This window comes from Eptatretus burgeri, chromosome 5 (assembly GCF_056783735.1).
Source record: "Eptatretus burgeri isolate ZD-2024b chromosome 5, Ebu_testis_v1, whole genome shotgun sequence".
NCBI lineage: Eukaryota > Metazoa > Chordata > Myxini > Myxiniformes > Myxinidae > Eptatretus > Eptatretus burgeri.
Window position 1 is genome coordinate 33,576,387 of NC_140965.1, and position 19,386 is coordinate 33,595,772.

Below are 19,386 nucleotides of genomic sequence, written 5' to 3' on the forward strand. Positions count from 1 at the left end.
ATCGTCCGTCCATCTGTACATCTCCTATTTTGACATCTGCCAAACCGTTGGGCCGATCCGGCTGAAATTTGGCAGCAAGGTTCCGCTCCTGACTGGTAACAGGGATTGCAAAGCTTGCTCCACTCATGTGAATTTAAGTATGTCAAAATGGTGGACAGTAAATTCCTTCAAAAATCCTTTTCTCCAGACCCACCAGACACAATGGCACCAAATTTGGGTGACAGCATTCGGCCAGGGTCGTGATGTTATATTGCAGAGATCATGTCAATAACGTGACCGGAAGTGTCATGGCCGACTCGGTAAAAATTTAGGTAAAATTGCGTAAATTCCTTTCAAAAAAGATCTTCTCCAGACCCACCAGTCAGTGCTTCCAAATTATGATTACAACATTCGGCCAGGGCCCGGATAAGCTACGGGTACAGGTGGTCCTATGTTTACCTTACCGGAACGGAGTTCCAGGGAGCTTACAGGATGGCATGTCGTCCGTCCATAAACACATCTCCGAAACTGTGAATGAGATTGTGACCAAACTAAAATGATATTTGGTATGTTGCAACTAAAGTTTGTTCATGGCATTAAAAAATAAAAAAATTAATTAGGGTCGAAGGCAGTCAAGTGGGTCGAGGTTTGACCCACCCAAAATAGGTATTTGTTTTTTTCCTCAAACTACACACACAATTTTGATTAAACTTCACCAAAGCCTTCATCACCCATGATGTACCAAAGTTTGTTCAACGCATGAAGAAAAATTAGGGTAAAATAGGGTTTATGGAGTGGGGGGGGGGGGGTACAGGTTTGACCCAACAAAATGCGTATTTGCTTTCTTTTCTTAACTTAACCTTCATCACCCATGCTGGATCTGGATTTGGACCTGAACTAAAATATAATCAGCTTGTTTTCATCACCTAACCGACTCACCCACCAGGCTTTGTCTGAATCCGCCCGTAACTTTTTTAAATATCCTGCTCTCTGTCGTTTTAGCCGCATCACTCAATGGTGAAGAATCAATGAAAAAAATCTTGGATCCGCATCCGGATCTTCACCAAAGTCTAATTTATTCTTCCTTGTCACATACCCAAGCTCTCCACAAAATGGCTGAATCAATCCACAACTTTGGGATATTTTGTTCACAAACAAACAAACAAAGACAGACAGAGTTAAAAACAACCTCTGTCCACCTTCGGTGACAGAAGTAAAAAAAAAATGAATACTTGCATAGCGAAGCTCCCACTGTTCTCTGGGTAAAGTTCTCCAATCCCAAAGCTGGAAGATGCATGAAACAAAAACATCATCCCTATTACCATACTGGTATAGACAAATGATGGACACCTATTTTTTTGTGAATCACTAATTCAATGCTACCAGAAGAGCTGCTCTTGTATCTCAAACTCAGTTTCCTTTGAGACCTTCTGCTAATAAAATTGTGCACAAGTTCCAATGATCCACCTTAAGTTCTGTTATGGAGCTAAAATATGGTCGAACCTGGAATCGTATGCATTATGTCGCATTAACAAGAGTAATGTCAAAGAAAGCTTTTCCTTCTCGATTTCGCTGGTAAACAGATTTCAGTATTTGCTGATGTCAAAGCTGAAATGGCTCATCTGCTTAAACACGCCAAGCTCGAGCTGTGCTACACACGTTGACGATCACCCGCCCTCAGTAGGGAAAATCGTATTCCAGAATGCATGGTCGCTTCACAAACATCTTCCTGATCTTATCGCCGATCCAAACTTTCTGGCTGCTCATATAATTGGCATCGCTGAATTGAGATTGGTACATTCAGACAGTTCTCAAAATTCTGCTGTTCCTGGAGACATAATGATCAGAAATGATCAATCTCCAACACTTTCCCAAATTTGTCTTGCACATGGCATTGTGGTGTATGTAAATCAGCATAGACACATCACAAAAACACTAGAATACTCAAACCCTCTGCTTGATTACATCTTGCTCAATTGTGACTGCAATACATTTCAAATAGCTCTTGTGCACATGGCTCCTAAATGTCTAGTTTCTGTGTACTGACCTGCTCTTCGTAAATTGGCAAAAACTTGAATCGTTGAACACACTTGTTCTCATTGGAGTCTTCTATTAGGATGCTGTCCAGCATACACCTTTCCTTGCTCACACCACGGAAACCTTCAATGTACATCATTTAACGAGTCTACAGACCACTGAACACAATACCACACTCAATTTGGTGTTCTCTAACAACCAGCATACTGAATGTGGCATCATTGAATGTTGTTGGTCAGATCACAAATCCATGTGGACAATATTACCATAACATTGGTTCATTGGAACATTTTGCTGATTCCTTCCCAGATTGACTTCCTCATCAGTATAATTATTCTACCAGGTGAATGCCCAGGGGTATTACCCCTATTTTTAATGGTACCACAGTGTTTTTTTTTTTTAGACCTCGAGGAGTACAAAACCACCATTCAGAAATTTGTTTTTCTTCTTCCTGCACTCCCAATTTCCGAGCTGTATCTTGGAGCTGGCTGGACTTTCAGAATGAAAATTTTCACCAATAATGTGAAATGTATGCAGGGTTTTTTGACCTTGATCTAATTTTTGACCTTGATCTAATTTTAAGGTCATGGCCAATAAAGAAATTTTAACATTTTCACCATAACTCAACTAAAATTTGTCCAATCAGAACGAAATTGCCCTCTCTCGATAGCTGAGAGCACAGCGCATTTACGGTTCATTTAGATCATACCCCTCTGAGTTAAAGGTCAATATGAAATGGCGGTCTGAAAAAAAAGCACAATTTTTGTCATTGCTCAATTTTGCCAATGCAGAATTTCAAAGAATGCTTGGCCATCCAAGATACTCTTTCATCATAATAGTGGGCCTGCACTGACCCAGCACCTTGGTGCTACCAGCCCACTCCAATGTTACCCACCACAAGTCACTGAGAATGCTGTTGCATCAAAGCTCATACAGATTTGAAAGGCATCACATCCAAGAAATGTAGGACCAAGGTGTGTGTAAGAAATTTTCTGCGACAATGACCACACCACCTCCTACCTCTAGATTAGCATCCCTATACACCCTTCATAAAGCAGAAGAGGCACTCAAATCAACAAAGTCTGGGAAAGGATTTGGCCAAGTTGATATATACCCAGAATTCCTAAAGAATATCAGGCCTAAAGGTAAAGCTTGCTGTGCTTCGTTCTCTGCTGTTATCTACAAGTCTGGCATCATTTCTTCAATGTGGAGAGAAGCGAAGGTTATCACCATACTCAAGCCTTCAAGCTTGATAAACCTTCAAGCTAATGACCAATATCATTATTCTCCACATCATAAAAGTCGTCATTTGACCATCTTCTGCTCAGCCCTATCTCATCCTTCGTTGAGCATTCCCTCTCAGTGGAACAAGCAGGATTCAGACCAGGGAGAAGCTCTGTGGATCAGGTCCTGGTTTTAACAATGTACATTGAGGCTGGATACCAATGCTCTTTCAAGAGTGGTGTTACCTTGATAGATCTGTCAGCAACCCATGACACAGTTTGGAGATATGGGCTCCTTCATAAGACAGCAAGGCTCCTTCCCTGCCATGCAACCATTTGAGTACTCGCATTTTTTGCAAAACAAACATTGCCTGAGAGTCCAACTTGGGGATATGACAGTGCACCAAGAACCCTGAACGATGGTCTCCCACAATGATCAGTGTTAGCCCAGATGCTGTTCAACATACACAGTATACAAGTGACCTACCTGTGACTACTTCACGAAAGTTGGCTTATGCTGATGATGTCACTTTTTTTGACCAATCTTGCAATCATGATGATGTGAGCACAGTTCTTTCTATCAACTTTAAGGTTTTAGAAGAGTATTTCACCAAATGGAGACTTCAACACAATAAAAGAAAAACATAGGGGCAATACCCCTGGGCACTCACCTGGTAGTGGCTGGATAAGATAACCATGGAACCACTGGTAGGCATGGATGACCCACAAAATATGTAACGGAGAAGAAAGTAAATACCGATGGATTTTTTTTTCCTAATGCCGTGAACAAATTTTGGAACATCATGGGTGATAAAGTTTGTGATCAAAGTTCATCGAAATTGTGTGTGTGGTTTCAGAGAAGAAAGCAAATGCATATTTTGGGTGGCACCCCCCCAACCCCCCACCCAAAAAAATTCCATTGACCAATTTTTCAAATGTCGTGAACAAACTTTTTAGTACATCACAGGTGATGAAGGTTGTGGTCAAGTTTCATCGGAATTGTGTGTGTGTATCAGTTAAAAGATAGATGTTGTGGTACTTGTGAGGAAGCATCAGTAAATGCTTAAAATAAACGAGTAAAATGGATGGTTACATGTTAAAGTTTTGTTTAGCACGGATCGGTAAATTGTAATATCAACTGCTTGATGTAATGAGCGAAGTTTGACTGTAGATGGCAGTATTGTATTGTAACCTGCCTGATGAGATTCGTGAAGGTGCTGGAATTTTTCAGATGAAACTTCCAGTATAGACTTGAATCACATTTGCTGGAAGGCATGGGATTGTTCTGTGATACTATGTGAACCTGTGAGAGGTTGGTGTAAAGAGAAGTTTACCTTTGCCTCATGGAAAGCAAACCCAAATGAGGGCAATCTCAGTTCCTTCCATAAAGCTCGGAACAAATGTGTATCTACCCTGAGGAGAGCCAGAAAACAACATCTTTCTCATCTCAAGTCTGAACTCTCAAACCTCTCTCTCCTCAAAATCCCGGTGGCATCTAATCAAATCTGTTTCTGGTTGATGTTCCCCCTCCATCCCTCCCTTACCTCAAATGGCCGCACTGCTGATACCGCACGTGAAAAAGCTGAATGCCTAAACTCGGTGTTTACAGCTAAATATTGTGTCCAAAACCCATCACTTTCTCTACCCACCTTACCCAGTCATACCCAACTTTACCTGGACTCTGTGTCCTTTTCTCCTGCCAAGGTGGAGAGCTTGCTTTCAAACCTTGACTCAGATTCTGCAACCAGTCCAGACGGCATCAGCCCACGTGTCCTCAAAGCCTGCTCTTCTGCTCTTGCTCACCCTCTCTCTGTTCTATTCACCCTCTCATTTGCTCAAGGTCATCTGCCATCTGCTTGGAAATCAGCAAACATCACTGCCCTGCACAAAAAGGTGCAAAAACAGATCTCTGCAACGACAGACCAATCAGCCTTCTCCCAATCATCAGCAAGGTTATGGAATCCATCATAGCTTCGGACATCAAATCCTTCCTCTTCTCCACTGGCTTGATTTCTGATCATCAATTTGGTTTCAGACCAGGTCACTCTACCCTGGATATGCTGCTTCTACTCTCCCAACAATGGATGGAAGTCCTCAATGCCAGACAGGAAATCCGAGCCGTATCCCTGGACATATCACGTGCTTTTGACACAGTCTGGCACCCTGCCCTGCTCACCAAACTCTCTTGCTATGGTATCCAAGGCCATCTCCACTCATGGTTCGCAGACTTCCTCTCCTGCCGCAGTCACCGTGTGGCCCTAAATTGAGTTCTTTTAACCCCCCTTCCTGTCCAGGCTGGAGTTCCTCAAGGTAGCATTCTGGGCCCTGTTCTTTTTCTGGTTTTCATCAATGATCTCTCCGACTCTCTGGAAAATCCTCTGTATCTCTTTGCTGATGACTCCACCCTCTACCGTACCATCAGTCATCCCTCAGACCAGCAAGCAGCAGCTTCTTCGCTCACTGCAGATCTGGATAAAATCACAAACTGGTCCAACACGTGGAACATGTCTTTCAATCCGGACAAATCTCACACTCCCACTATGTCTCTATGAAAGGACCATTTAGAACCCCCCCCCCCATCCACTTTCTCAACAGTCCTCTGGAAGATGTCCTTTTCTGAGGACTCCACTCTAAACACACACTCCCACAGCAGCACAAACTACATCAAGCTTAGGTTGAGACCACGCACGTGCCAAGCAGGTGGACTTATTAAACGGCGGCTGGATTTATTATCCGGCGGATTTCTCTATGTAAAATTCCGTTCCAACTCATTTTGGTCACAATAAGTGCCTGGATTTTATAACCGTGGATTTATAAAGCGGCGTCTACTGTATTTACTTGTCATCAATGACACTTGTTGAGTCGCTACATTAGAGCTGGCAGGCAGAAAGGACAAATAGGTGTCAAATACAGTTCACAGTTCCACCTATCAAATTTAATGAAGTGCTTGGTATTGTCAATGGTTAAGCGCCAGTGCATGGAGCACAGATTAGTCGTTTTCAAACAGTCTAAACATGACTGTGAAGCCACACACAGAGCAGAGCCTGATCCAGACTGTCTTTCCAGCAGCAACTCACATTGCTAACTTCATGTGGTCGAACCTATACAGTGTCTCCAGCCAGAATTTCTGTCTCTCCTTCTCCCTGCATAAACAGTTTAATTTGTAAGTCCACACATTAAAGCCGCTCTTTGCACCATTAGCTAATTATTAATTAGGTCTCACCTGGCCTCAAGGTTATGATTCTCTTGTTATCAATCTTTATCACATTCCACAACATTGTATAATTTTTTCCTCCCACCTATCTTAAAACAATCACATCAATGGAATGCCCAGGGGTGCAGCACAAATGCCTGATCATCGTGCATTTGATGAAGTGTACACGAGACAGAGCCGGTTCCTCGCCCTGACGTTTTGAGGCAGTTGTACAAAAACTCACGAAAAGCAGTTTCATCATATTTAAATCTTGAGTCCATTGAAATGCCCCCATGAGATACAGATGAAAAATGATAAGGACGAGTTAAAAATGAGTATAACATGATATTCTGCAAAACCATGAAGTTATTTGAACTACATTTTATATGATGTCCATTTTATGTGTAACATCAATGAATCACACCACACTCTTATTTATTCTCTTAACTTGTAACACCGCTATGAGCGAACCAGTTTTATTTATTTTTGGACCAAATGCATTTTTTAAAAGTATTATTTTCAACTTTTTTTGTCAGTTCAATACACTATAGTTTGATTCTTTTTTGGGGGTGAACAACCAATATTGAATATCCTACATTGCTGTGTTTTAACCGAGTTTTTAACTTACCAAAACTGGGGTAAAACTGACTTGTAACCAGGATAAAATGCTCTTGTAAAAATCATTTGACATTTCAGGTCTTCCTGGAATATTTCATTAGTCCAGTATTGAGGGAAAAAACCAATCAAAAATAATAAAAACTAGAACTGCCACTTTATAACTGCTGGTAGTGATGACCGGGTACCCAGACATCCGCCTTTGATACAATATGAGACTGAAATGATAGTCGCAAAGATTCGTATCGATAGGATATTTGGTTCCAGAGAAAACAATATTTAATATTGTTCTTGAATCCAACGTGGCTGCCAAACCATGTGACCTATCAATTATTCATGAACAAACTTATATTCACTACGCTTGAGCAATACTTTTGTGAAGTTTCCCCTTGATCTGTTGAGCCATTCTGTAGAAGATGACGTTTGAAGGTTTTAGGGTTAATTCAATATGGCCACCAAACTATGTGACCTATCAATTAGAAATGAACAAACTTGTGAAAGGATGTCTTGGGGAAAGTGTGTGTGAATTTTTGTCTCAATCTTTCCAGCCATTCTGGAGAAGGTAGATTTAAAAAATTTATTAATTTTCAATCCAAGATGGCTGACGAAACATGTGACCGATGACATCATAAATTTACATTCTGCCTCCAATCGTGAACTGGAACATGTGTGTGAAGTTTCTTGTTAATCGGATAAGGTACGTTGCTCTATCCAAGATGGCTGCCAAACCATGTGATGTGTGATGTCATAATTTTTCCATGTGTGCAGACATGATGTTAGATGATAGTTGCAAATTTTCGCTTTGATATATTAAGCAGTTCCAGAGAAAACATTATTTAATATTTTTCTTAAATCCAACATGGCTGCCAAACCTTGTGAACTATTAATGATTCATTAACAAACTTGAAGAAGGATGTCATGCGGAATGTGCGTGTAAAGTTTCTCCTCAGTCTGTCCAGCTGTTCTGGAGAAGAAGATGTTTTAAGGTTTTCGGGTAAATTCAATATGGCCACCAAACCATGTGACCTATCAATAAGAAATAAACAAACTTGTGAAAGGATGTCTTGTGGAAAGTGTGTGTGAATTTTTTCCTCAATCCGTCCAGCCGTTCTGGAGAAGAAGAATTTTAAAATTTATTGATTTTCAATCCAAGATGCCTGATGAACCATGTGACCTATGACTTCATAAATTTACATTCTCATCCAATCCTGTACTGGAACACGTGTGTGAAGTTTTGTGTTAATCGGATAAGGTGCGTTTTTCCATCCAAGATGGCCGCCAAACCATGCGACTTGTGACATCATAATTTTTACCATGCGTGCATACACAATGGTAGATGATAGTTGCAAATTTTCGCTTCGATAGATGAAGCAGTTCCAGAGAAAACATTATTAGGGTACCCAGTCAAATGGACTGGGTAACCTATTGTTTTTTTTCTGTTTATTTCTTATTTCTTATTTCCTGATTCTTTTTCCGCCGGCAATTTGCGGGTTCTTTCGCTTTAAAAATCATTTCCTCAGGAACGGTAAGTCTGATGGAAACGAAATTTTCGCCATAGTATTATCTTTTTTGATAGCAAACTTAATTAAATTCATTAATTTGATTTATTAATTTATTTTATTTTATTAATCCGAGAGGGAGGGAGCGGGATATTGTAATTGTCCGGTTTGTTTGTCTATTTGTTTGTCTGTCTGTCTGTTAGCAACTTTACGGCAAAACTGCTTTAGCAAACACTATCAAATTTAATCCACATGTGGGCAATGGACCTCCGACGACCCCATTAACTTTTGGGTCCAATTGGATCAAAGGGCAAGGTCAAGGTCACGAAAAGATCAAAATCGTTTTTCGCTCATAACTTCGTCAAAAATGATCTGATTTACTTCAAACTAAGCTTATAGTGAACCTTATTCTATTTGTGACTTAAAACCCGAACAATCCGATCGTGAAAAATGCATATTTGTGAAGATCGGGGTTAAGGATGTATCAAATTTAAATTTGATCCCCAAAATAACTTTATTCCTGAAATGGGTGGGATTTATTGTGCCTGGCACCACTTGTTGATAAATGTGATGTCACAGGTCACGTGGCATGGGCGCCATCTTGAAAAAAAAATCGATAAATTTTTGACCTCTGTATCTCTGAAACCGTGCAATGGAATTTTTTTTTAGCTTCATTCATTTTAATGAACTTCCCATCGGGAACACGGGTAATTTTTCGTGACGTCATCAGTGAAGTGGTATTCCGGTGAAAATTCGTCAAGTAGAACGCTACATCGGAAAAATCTGAAATTTCTTGAGCCTCATCGACACAACAATTCACTGTAGAAAAAATATTGAGACGTCCTGGATGACTTGGTTCGGTAGCCATCTTGTTTTGAATTTTTTTTTTTTTAAATCTTCTTCTCCAGAACGGCTGGACAGATCAAGGGGAAACTTCACACACATATTGCTCAAGCATAAGCAATGTAGTTTCTTCATGAATAATTGATAGGTCACATGGTTTGGCAGCCATGTTGGATTAAAGAAAAATATTAAATAATGTTTTCTCTTGAACTGCTTCATCTGTCAAAGCGAAAATTTGCAACTATCATCTACAATCGTGTATGCACCCATGGTAAAAATTATGACGTCACAAGTCACGTGGTTTGGTGGCCATCTTGGATGGAAAAACGCACCTTATCCAATTAACACGAAACTTCACACACTTATTCCAGTCCAGGATTGGTGGCAGAATGTAAATTTATGATGTCATAGGTCACATGGCTCGTCAGCCATCTTGGATTGAAAATTAATAAAATTTTTAAATCTTCTTCTCCAGAACAGCTGGACAGATTGAGGCAAAAATTCACACACACTTTCCCCAAGACATCCTTTCACAAGTTTGTTAATTTCTTTTTGATCGGACACATGGTTTGGTGGCCATATTGAATTAACCATAAAACCTTCAAACATCTTCTCCAGAACGGCTGCTCTGATCAAGGGGAAACTTCACCTACATATTGCAAACTGGTGGTGAATATAAGTTTGTTAATGAATAATTGTTAGGTCACATGGTTTGGCAGCCATGTTGGATTCAATAATTATATTAAATAATGTTTTCTCTGCAACCACACAACCTGTAGAAGCGAAACTTGGCAACTATAATCTACCCCCATTGCTGCATGTACGGTAAAAAATTTTTATGTCACAATTCACAGGGTTTGGAGGGCATCTTGGATAGAAAAACGCATCTTGTCCAATTAACACGAAATTTACCAAGCAGAATCCACTTCCCCATTTGAGGGAGAATTTAAATTTATGTTGTAATAGGTCACATCGTACAGCAGCCATATCGGATTGAAAATTAATTACTTTAAAAGTCATTCTCTCTGAAACGGCTGAACAGATCGAGGCGAAACTCCACAAGTATGACCGCCTTTCCATGAAGAACAAAACGTTCTCCCCCACCCCTCCCCCCACTTTTGATGTACGACACATGGTTTGGCAGCCATAGTGGATTGAAGGAAAAATATTAATTAATCTTTACTCTGGAACAACTGCATACATAAATGTGAAACTTCAGAGTTATGATGGAACCGTCATGTGGAATGAAGGGTTGAAGTTTCAACTCGATAGGGCCCACGGTTTGGCAGCCATGTTGGATTGAAGGGGAAATATTAAGTAATATTTACTCTGGAACCGCTGTGTCCATATATGTGAAACTTAACAATTATTATCTAGACTAAATTTGAAACATAGTTTTAAAATTTCAACCTGATCGGCCACACGGTTTGGCAGCCAGAATTATTTAATTATTTGAATTTGAGAACTTTCAGATTTTTTTTTCTAGAAGGCTCACCTGGCTGCACCAGCATGCATTTGAGTGTGTAGGAATTGCAATTCAATTGAGACCGATGATGGCTCCAGGAAAAAGAGCTGACGTCATACGTAATAAATAGATTGAACACTTTGTGCTCCCCAGTTCGTTTCTCATCAGTCCCGCAATGTCTCGAAGCAGGGCTGTATTCGTATCACTATTAAATAATGTTTTCTCTGGAACCACTTATCCTATCGAAGCAAAACTTTGCAACTATCATCAACAGAAAGTCTCATGTTGTATCAAAGGTGGACGTCTGGGTACCCGGTCATCACTGCCAGCAGTTATAAAGTGGCAGTTCTAGTTTAATATTTTTCTTAAATCCAACATGGCTGCCAAACCATGTGACCTATCAATTATTCATGAACAAACTTACATCCTTATGCTTGAGCAATATGCGTGTGAAGTTTACCCTTGATCTGATCAGCCGTTCTGGAGAAGAAGATGTTTGAAGGTTTTATGGTTGATTCAATATGGCCGCCAAACCCTGTCACCAATCAATAAGAAATTAACAAACTTGTGAAAGGATGTCTTATGGAAAGTGTGTGTGAATTTTTGCCTCAATCTGTCCAGCTTCTCTGGAGAAGAAGATTTTTAAAATTTATTAATTTTCAATCCCAGATGGCTGACTATCCATGTGACTGATGACATCAGAAATTTATATTCTGTTTCATATCATGTAGGGAAACAGGTGTCTGTAGTTTCGTGTTAATCAGATAAGGTGCATTATTCTCTCCAAGATGGCCACCAAACCATGTGACTTGTGATGTCATAATTTTTACGATGTATGTAGACATATAGGTAGATGATGGATGCAAATTTTGGCTTCAATGGGTTTAGTAGTTCCAGAGAAAACATTATTTAATATTTTTCTTTTTTCCAACATGGCTGCCAAAACATGTGACCTATCAATTATTTATGAACAAACAAACTTATATCCTCTACCCAAGGAAAATACATTTCTGAAGTTTCCCCTTGATCTGACCAGCCATTCTGGAGAAGATGTTTGAAGGTTTTAAGGTAAATTCAACATGGCTGCCAAACCATGTGACCTATCAATAAGAAATTAACAAACTTGAAAAATGACGTCATAGGGAATGTGTGTGTAAAGTTTCGCCTCAATCTGTACTGCCATTCTGGAGAAGATTAAAAAAAAAAATTCAAAGCAAGATGGCTGCTGAACCAAGTCACCAATGACGTCATAATATTTTTTTTTCTGCAGTGAATTGTGTAGATGAGGCTCAAGAAATTTTAGATTTTTCCTAAGCAGCGTTCTACCTGACGAATTTTCACCGGGATACCGCTTCACTGATGACGTCACGAAAAATCACCCGTGTTCCCGATGGGAAGTTCATTAAAATGTATGAAGCGAAAAAATTTCCATTGCACGGTTTTAGAGATACAGAGGTCCAAAGTTTCTCGGTTTTTTCAAGATGGCGCCCGCAACACGTGAAGTATGACGTCAGAATTATCAATTAAGTTTGCCATAAAAAAGATACATACTATGGTGAAAATTTCGTTTCGATCAGACTTACCGTTCCTGAGAAAATGATTTTTAAAGCAAAAGAACCCGCAAATTGCCGGCGGAAAAAGAATAAGGAAATAAGAAATAAACAGAAGAAAAACAATAGGTTACCCAGTCCATTTGACTGGGTACCCTAATAATAACAATTAGTCTGATTCCACTGATTCGAAGGAAAAGAGATCATAAAACTTACCTGGGAATGAGTCCAGAGGAAGGTGTTGTTTCACATGGTGGCCAATACACACCATGACAGCATCAAACACTGTACTTTCTTCTTTCCCATTCTCATCCACAACAGTGACATTCCATTGACCAGAAATTGTGAAGTCCACTCGCTTTGTAACTGCTGTTACTTTTCTCTGGATTGCAAAGGAAACAATTAAATATTTTATTAATTGCAAAGTGTTATCTGCTTCTTGCCACAAACAAGGAGGTGAAAGTAATTTGCAAGGAAATCGAGATATAGGAAGAGCCAATGCCATGAATTATCTTTGGTTATTTTTCAACATTTGCTTGCTGTGATGGAACAAATTGGGATCACTTTATATGACCTCTCATTGTTTGCTGTGATCAATGTAAATCAGGCATTTGATGTCGTGTTGATTTAATCAAGTTTGATGGCATGTCTTGGGTTGAGAATAATTATTTTTGTTTTTGAGTCGAGACATGAGTTTAAATAAGATTTACACTGGAAGTGGCAGGTTGCATGGATGTGTGCATCAAAAGGGCGTATGGAAGGAACATTCTGCTCATTTGGTCATACTTCCGGTCACTACTTCCGAGAGTAATTACTTTCCATAAGTTTCTGGGGTGCTAGCATGTCACACATGTACTGCACATGATCCATGCATGTCATAGTCGAAGAATAAACTGACGGTTGCTCAATGAATGCCTCAAATTGCTTCCGCTTTGATCAAATGAAGTGAATGGTTAATACAGTGGTAATGGTGCTTGCTCCAGAATTAGAACTGCAGTGAAGTTTCAGATACAACACGATATTGGACCCCCAAAGCCCAAAATTGTCAACATCCAACAAACCTTGAAGAGGATATGTTTCATCAAATTAAACCTCTCCACAAAAAGTCGAAAGTACTGCAAAATCAAGGAATGATGCATGAAGTTGGGGAAGTTCCGTGGCATGGGGAAGTCACTAAAGCACATAATCTCCTTGGAGGTGTTGATCACCAACGATCGATACACACTTGCTCCTTCTTCCTCCGCTCCTTCCTGCAGAATGAAGTGGTCCACACTTGGTCAAACTTGGGAGGAAAAAAAACACTGAATAGAAGAACCATGAGTGTTGCATCATTCTTATCTATGCAATACCAAACTCGGTGGGGTAATGGTTGGAACATCCGCTCTGAGTCTGGGAAGTTGGAAATTCAAACCACAGCCGAGTCAAACCAAATATAAACTGTTTGAGTGATTAATTTTTCATTATCCAATATGAAAATATGGTATTTTTTCCAGGCAAACTGAGTAAAATGTAAGATGTTTCTTATTACCCTCACCGAAGAATTCGGAGAGGGTATTGATTGCATTTGGGTCCGTTTGTTTGTGTCTGTCTGTTTGTCCCCACAGAAGTTTCGTGTTTTTCTCTGCAACCGCTTGGCAGATTGAGACGAAATTTTCACCATTGGTGCGACTACTCATGTAGAATGTTTCAATTATAATTATGACGTCACAGGTCACGTGGTGTGGCAGCCATATTTGAAAAATGTAAAATCTTTGGGCCTTTATCTGAAACTACACCAAGGGGAAAAAAATGAAACTTGGCACATATTGTTGTGGGCTGGGGTGCGGCGGCGATAAACGACCACCAGGGGGAGCAGTAGATCCGTCTCCCACCGAACACCCGGAATTTAGGTCGTGACTCTCGGACAACTCCGAAAGGTCACGGGTTGCTTAGAGGACCTTGGTCAACAATATTTCGACAGCGTGAGGTCGGGTCCACTTGTCTAATTCCAATTTACCTAAGTACCCACGCCGTCTAACTACCGGGGAAACCACACCCTCGGCCGACTTTGTCCGAACCGAGTCGCTATCACCGACTCGGATCCGGCATAACCGAGCGGAAGTTACCAAAGCCGCGCCGGACCCAATGACAACTTACCGGCCCAAACAGCCAGCCTTTCTATTTCTCAATACGCACCTTGCTAGGCCAATTAAAGAAAACACGAATAACGAACTGGAACATTTAACATGGGGGTTTATTTATAACAATAATCTGGGAGGGGAACTCACAAAGAGCAGAGTTATCTGAATGAAGAAAAGTAATGTACAATGAACACAGGGCACTTAGACAGTTTCTACTTACAGGATGGCGCCACACACACACGCACACACCAAAAAGAACTGGACCCCATCGGATCTTTATTCGGAAGAGCCTGGTGGAGGTCACGGTGGCGGGACTCGAACCCACCGCCAACAACGCAGCACCAAGCACCAGGAACCAGGGACGACGCCACGGACGCCAGCCACCACGGGAACGGACCAGACGAGACACCAGCAGGCAAGACGAAGCTTCCTCTCCTTCTCCTCTTCCTTTACGATGGGGCAAACCTTCTTTTGATGAAAGGGCGAACCTTCTTTCGATGACGGGGCGAACCTTCTTTCGACGACGGCTCGCCACCTCGTCTTATCCTTCCCCTCCCCCGTGGGTTGAGGGAAAAGCTCTGAGGTACTCGCCTCCGGATTGGACGAGGGGTTGTCGGGCGACTCGTGGCGGCCGTTGATTGGACGAGCTCACGGTGGGCGGAGGGAACCTCACCCCTGTACGTGACATGCTGCACGTGGGCGATGGACGATGATGGTGCGAAAATGAAGGATGAAGATTTAAAGATATAAAAAAAACCTGTCTATAAAAGTAACTCATAGCGCACACACGAAATTCCCATTAGACAGAAGGACGGGACCCTGACTATAAACACATACTTATCTAAATAACTGAACTGTAGGGGCTGCTGTCTCTCTGTGTGCAAATGGCTTCCAGATTCGTAACCATATAACTTGGCACATACTGATGTGAAATGAGGGTGATTTTTTTTAATGATGTCACAGGTGCCCTCGTTATGATGTCATAATTGCATATGTAGAACGCCACATCCAATCAGTATGAAAACTTTTGAGGGTCATCTGGGGATAAAATGGTCCACAGAAAAAAAAAAAAACCATGATGTCACCAGTCACGTGATTCGGCAGCCATATTATTAAAAAAAAAATTCAAAAATCTTCTTCTGGACAAAATCGCTGGACAAATTGAGGGGAATCTTCACAAAAGTGTTCCCCAAGCAATGGGTGCACAAGTGGCACATAGCAAGTACTCCTCATGGGGAATGAGCGGTATTTTTATTATGTCATAGATGCCTCCGTTATGACGTCACAATTGCATCTGTAGAACGCTTCATTCGATCAATATAAAATTTTTTGAGGGTCATCTACGGATAAAAAGTTCCACAATTTTTTTTTGATGACATCATTGGTCACGTGATTCAGCAGCCACTTTTATTTTTAACCTTTAAAAACCTCTGAAACGGCTGAAAAATGAAGGTGAAACTTTACACAGATACCTGCCTATCCATGAGGAACAGAAGCATCACACATCTGATGTCATACATCACATGGTTTGGCAGCCATATTGGATTTACGCGAAAACCTATAAAAATACACCACTCAAAAGAAGTCCTGGTGAGAGTTTGCAATCTCTGATTGCTCTTTTTCTTGTGCATTGTAAAGGAGTTCTCCACCTTTTATACCACAAACTACATATTGAGAAAAAGCTCAGATTATAAACTAATTTGTCACACACAAAATCAACATTACTCCACTCAGTTTTATAATGGATTGGTAAAAACAAGTAATTATGTCCACCACCGAAAGTGAAGGAGGTTACGTTTTCACCCCTGTCTGTTTTTGTCTGTTTGTTTGTTTGCAGGATATCTCAAAAAGTTGTGGATGGATTCAGACGAAACTCGGACATGTGGCAAGAAAGAATTGATTCAATTTTGGTGAAGATCTGAATCCAGATCAGGACGGACAGGACCTGATAATTTTTAAGTGATTCTTCACGATTGAGAGAAAGGGAGAAACCGATATAGAGCAGAATATCTCAAAAAGTTGTGGATGCATTTGGACGAAACTTGATGGACAGATTGGGTGTGTGACAAAGACGAATTGATTCGATTTTGGTGAAGATCTGGCTGCTAGAATTTTTAAAGTGATTCTTCCCCATTGAGAGAGAGGGCCAAAACAACATATAGCAAGATCTCTCAAAAATATATATTGGGCCCGATATGTTCTCGTGGATCAGGCATTGTGTGGTGGAGGTATATACCCCCACTGAGTGTGTAGAGAAATGTGGTCGCCATTGTTGTGGCATCACTGATACCCAGATTACCCTTGGAAGTTATGGCACTTCCCCAAGCTCAGTGGCTGTGTTTGTCTTAACGAACAGCCAAGTGTTATATCACATGCATTTATCTGTATGTCCATGTGTGTGAGATGTGCGTGTGCGTGTGCATGTGCGTGGTAGCACTCCACTGCAAGCCTTAGATCCTGTAAATAAATAAATGCTTAATCATATGTTTGTTGGAGGGTTACTGCAAACTATGAATGCATTTTCTCTTGGCCTCAAATGAGTGTCCTGGCTGCACGGTGCAACATGCCCCATTTACATCGATATGCATTACAGTATTATGATAAAAGCTGTGATTGCGACACATTTAAATTGAGGTCATGTATTCTTCTGCGTTTACTTTAAAATTTTCACATTATCAATGTGCATTTTCATGACATCACATCAGATATGCAACAACCCAATACCCTCACCACTCCAATATGTACATAATAAATATGTGGTCAGTTTGGTGTTGGCTTTGCATTTAAGGTGGCTGGTTTGGGGCCTTGGGTCCTGAGTTGAAGCCCATATCCACCATTGAATTAACACCAGGTGGGGTTGACTCAGCCTGTCATCCTTCCAAGGTCGGTGAAATGAGTACCATTGTACTGGGGTAATAACCATTTGGGATAACCTGCGTTGGAGTGGTGACCCGTACAGGATATAGCATCATATGACACTGTGAAGAATATCCACATACATCTCCAAATGTAATATATATTTGGCATAATCAGCAATCATTATCTTGAACGCAAATACAACATATTCATAACCTGATTTTCTTTTTCCATAAACTATCATCGTAATGTATGTAATGATGGTTCACAACAAGAAAAACTAAAATAATTTGAATAGATCCCTTCACTGGAATGAGTGCACACATGACAATGAGATGCCATTTAAATGTAGTTTCAAATATATTGCTTCACAAATTACCGAAAAGGGTTAACGAGTTAATTAATTTGCTATGCATGTTTCGATGAGTCGTATTGTATTTGCCCAGTTGGTGCTGCCACTGCCAGGTTTGGTTGTTTATATTCGTCATTAGACTTGAATTACACTTCATTACACGTGGGGCCATACAAGTATGTAAAGTAGAAATGTTTATTCGTTTTAAAACAGTTTATTTATTTTTAGTTCTGGTTCCCTTTTTGGCCCTCTCTCTTATTTTCCCCACAAACCCGATGAGGGTGTTGAGAGTGAAAATCTAACTGGAGCTGTTCAGGTACATGATGTGTGCACTTTTGGATGAGAACAGAATGGGGCCAGCACATGTGATGTGATACCTCTCATAAAATAAAATAATAATAAACAGAGGTTTTTGCTTTTTGAAATTGACATTCACTCAAAACAAGGCTGAGAGCTACTAAATGTGAAGGGCTGCATTGAAAAAGAAGAAGAGGAAAAACTGGCAAAACTTTCACTTTGTCCTGAAACAAGGAAACTTCTTCACAGGACCACTGTGTAGGATGGGGTAACTAGGCCAGGTAGAAAAATGAATTTTCCTACCCCCATTTGGTGTTTTTTTGTTAGGAGACACCATCTTTGCATTTTACGGCTCTTGTCTTGAAAAGGGAGCTCATCCACCCTTTGTCAGGTGTTGTGTTTTTTAGTCCTGGCAGGGTGCCTCAGTCACCCTCCCCACTTGCAAAGCCAGTGAAGGGTGTCTGTTTAGTCGCCGCCAACCCGACCATGCGGCAGGTAGCACTCGGTTACATTACCAGTGCAGTCCCAAAAGACTGACCTGACCTGTGCTGTGCTGTGCTTGCATTCTTTTGATGTGAAGATTAAACATGTTCATATTCTATTTTATAAGTACCAGAACATTGATCAGTACAATTCGATTTATTTTTCAAATCATGCTTTTAATTTCAAAAGCAAATCTCAGTGCTTTACAAAAAATAAAAACAGTAAATATTAATTATCAACGTCAAAGTTAAAAATTAATACATTCAAACTTGAAGCAAAGGTCAGGTTTTGCAAAAACAACATGATTGCATGAAAAGATTGTGCCAATTGGCAATGATGCCGGTATACCAATGTGCACAAACAACTTTACCCAGTAGAAAGTACACACAAACAAGTTCAGTACTTATGCAGAATAAGATTAATTCTGAATTCATCCATCTCCCCAAGAAACAAAATCAACGTCATTATACACCAACTTGTAGTGCCGGTATTCCAATATAGCTGTGCCGCCATAAACAAGCCACAATTGGAGATCAACAATTTTGAAACCAAAACAAGGAAACTTCTAACTAGTCACAAGATGTTCCACAAAAACCAATGCACACCAAGGTTGTACTTACCGATGCAAGGAGGCGGAGGTGGTTAGATGGAGCTCAACCAAGTGCCCAAGTGCACAGAACATGGTGTGTAGGACTAGCGGAGTATGTGAACAGATTGCCGGATGAGATTTGTCCACGAACAAGAAAATAACAAAAAAGAAAAGGGATCCTTCATCCATTTAGCAACAAACTTCCGAAAACAGGTGCAAATGATGGACACAACACAGGAATACGAACAGAAACAAACAGCCCAATTACTGCAAAGAAAAAAAAAA

The 19,386-nt window shown here is 40.5% G+C and overlaps 1 protein-coding gene across 9 annotated transcripts in view; it reads right to left on the reverse strand.

The window, feature by feature from the left end:
• The window catches only part of LOC147026193 (flavin-containing monooxygenase 5-like), a 148,872-nt gene that overhangs the window by 35,006 nt on the left and 94,480 nt on the right, over positions 1-19,386 (reverse strand). For 7 of the 9 annotated variants that reach the window (XM_085881327.1, XM_085881331.1, XM_085881329.1 and 4 more), the window contains 2 exons: positions 13,466-13,654; positions 12,621-12,786 (listed from right to left, as the gene is read on the reverse strand). The exons of 1 other annotated variant lie outside the window; for it this stretch is intronic. In XM_085881327.1, the coding sequence (XP_085737453.1) occupies positions 12,621-12,786; positions 13,466-13,654 (355 nt within the window). Of the gene's footprint in view, positions 1-12,620; positions 12,787-13,465; positions 13,655-19,132; positions 19,328-19,386 lie in introns of those variants that run through there. One more of the 9 variants, XM_085881335.1, reaches the window with a different exon arrangement.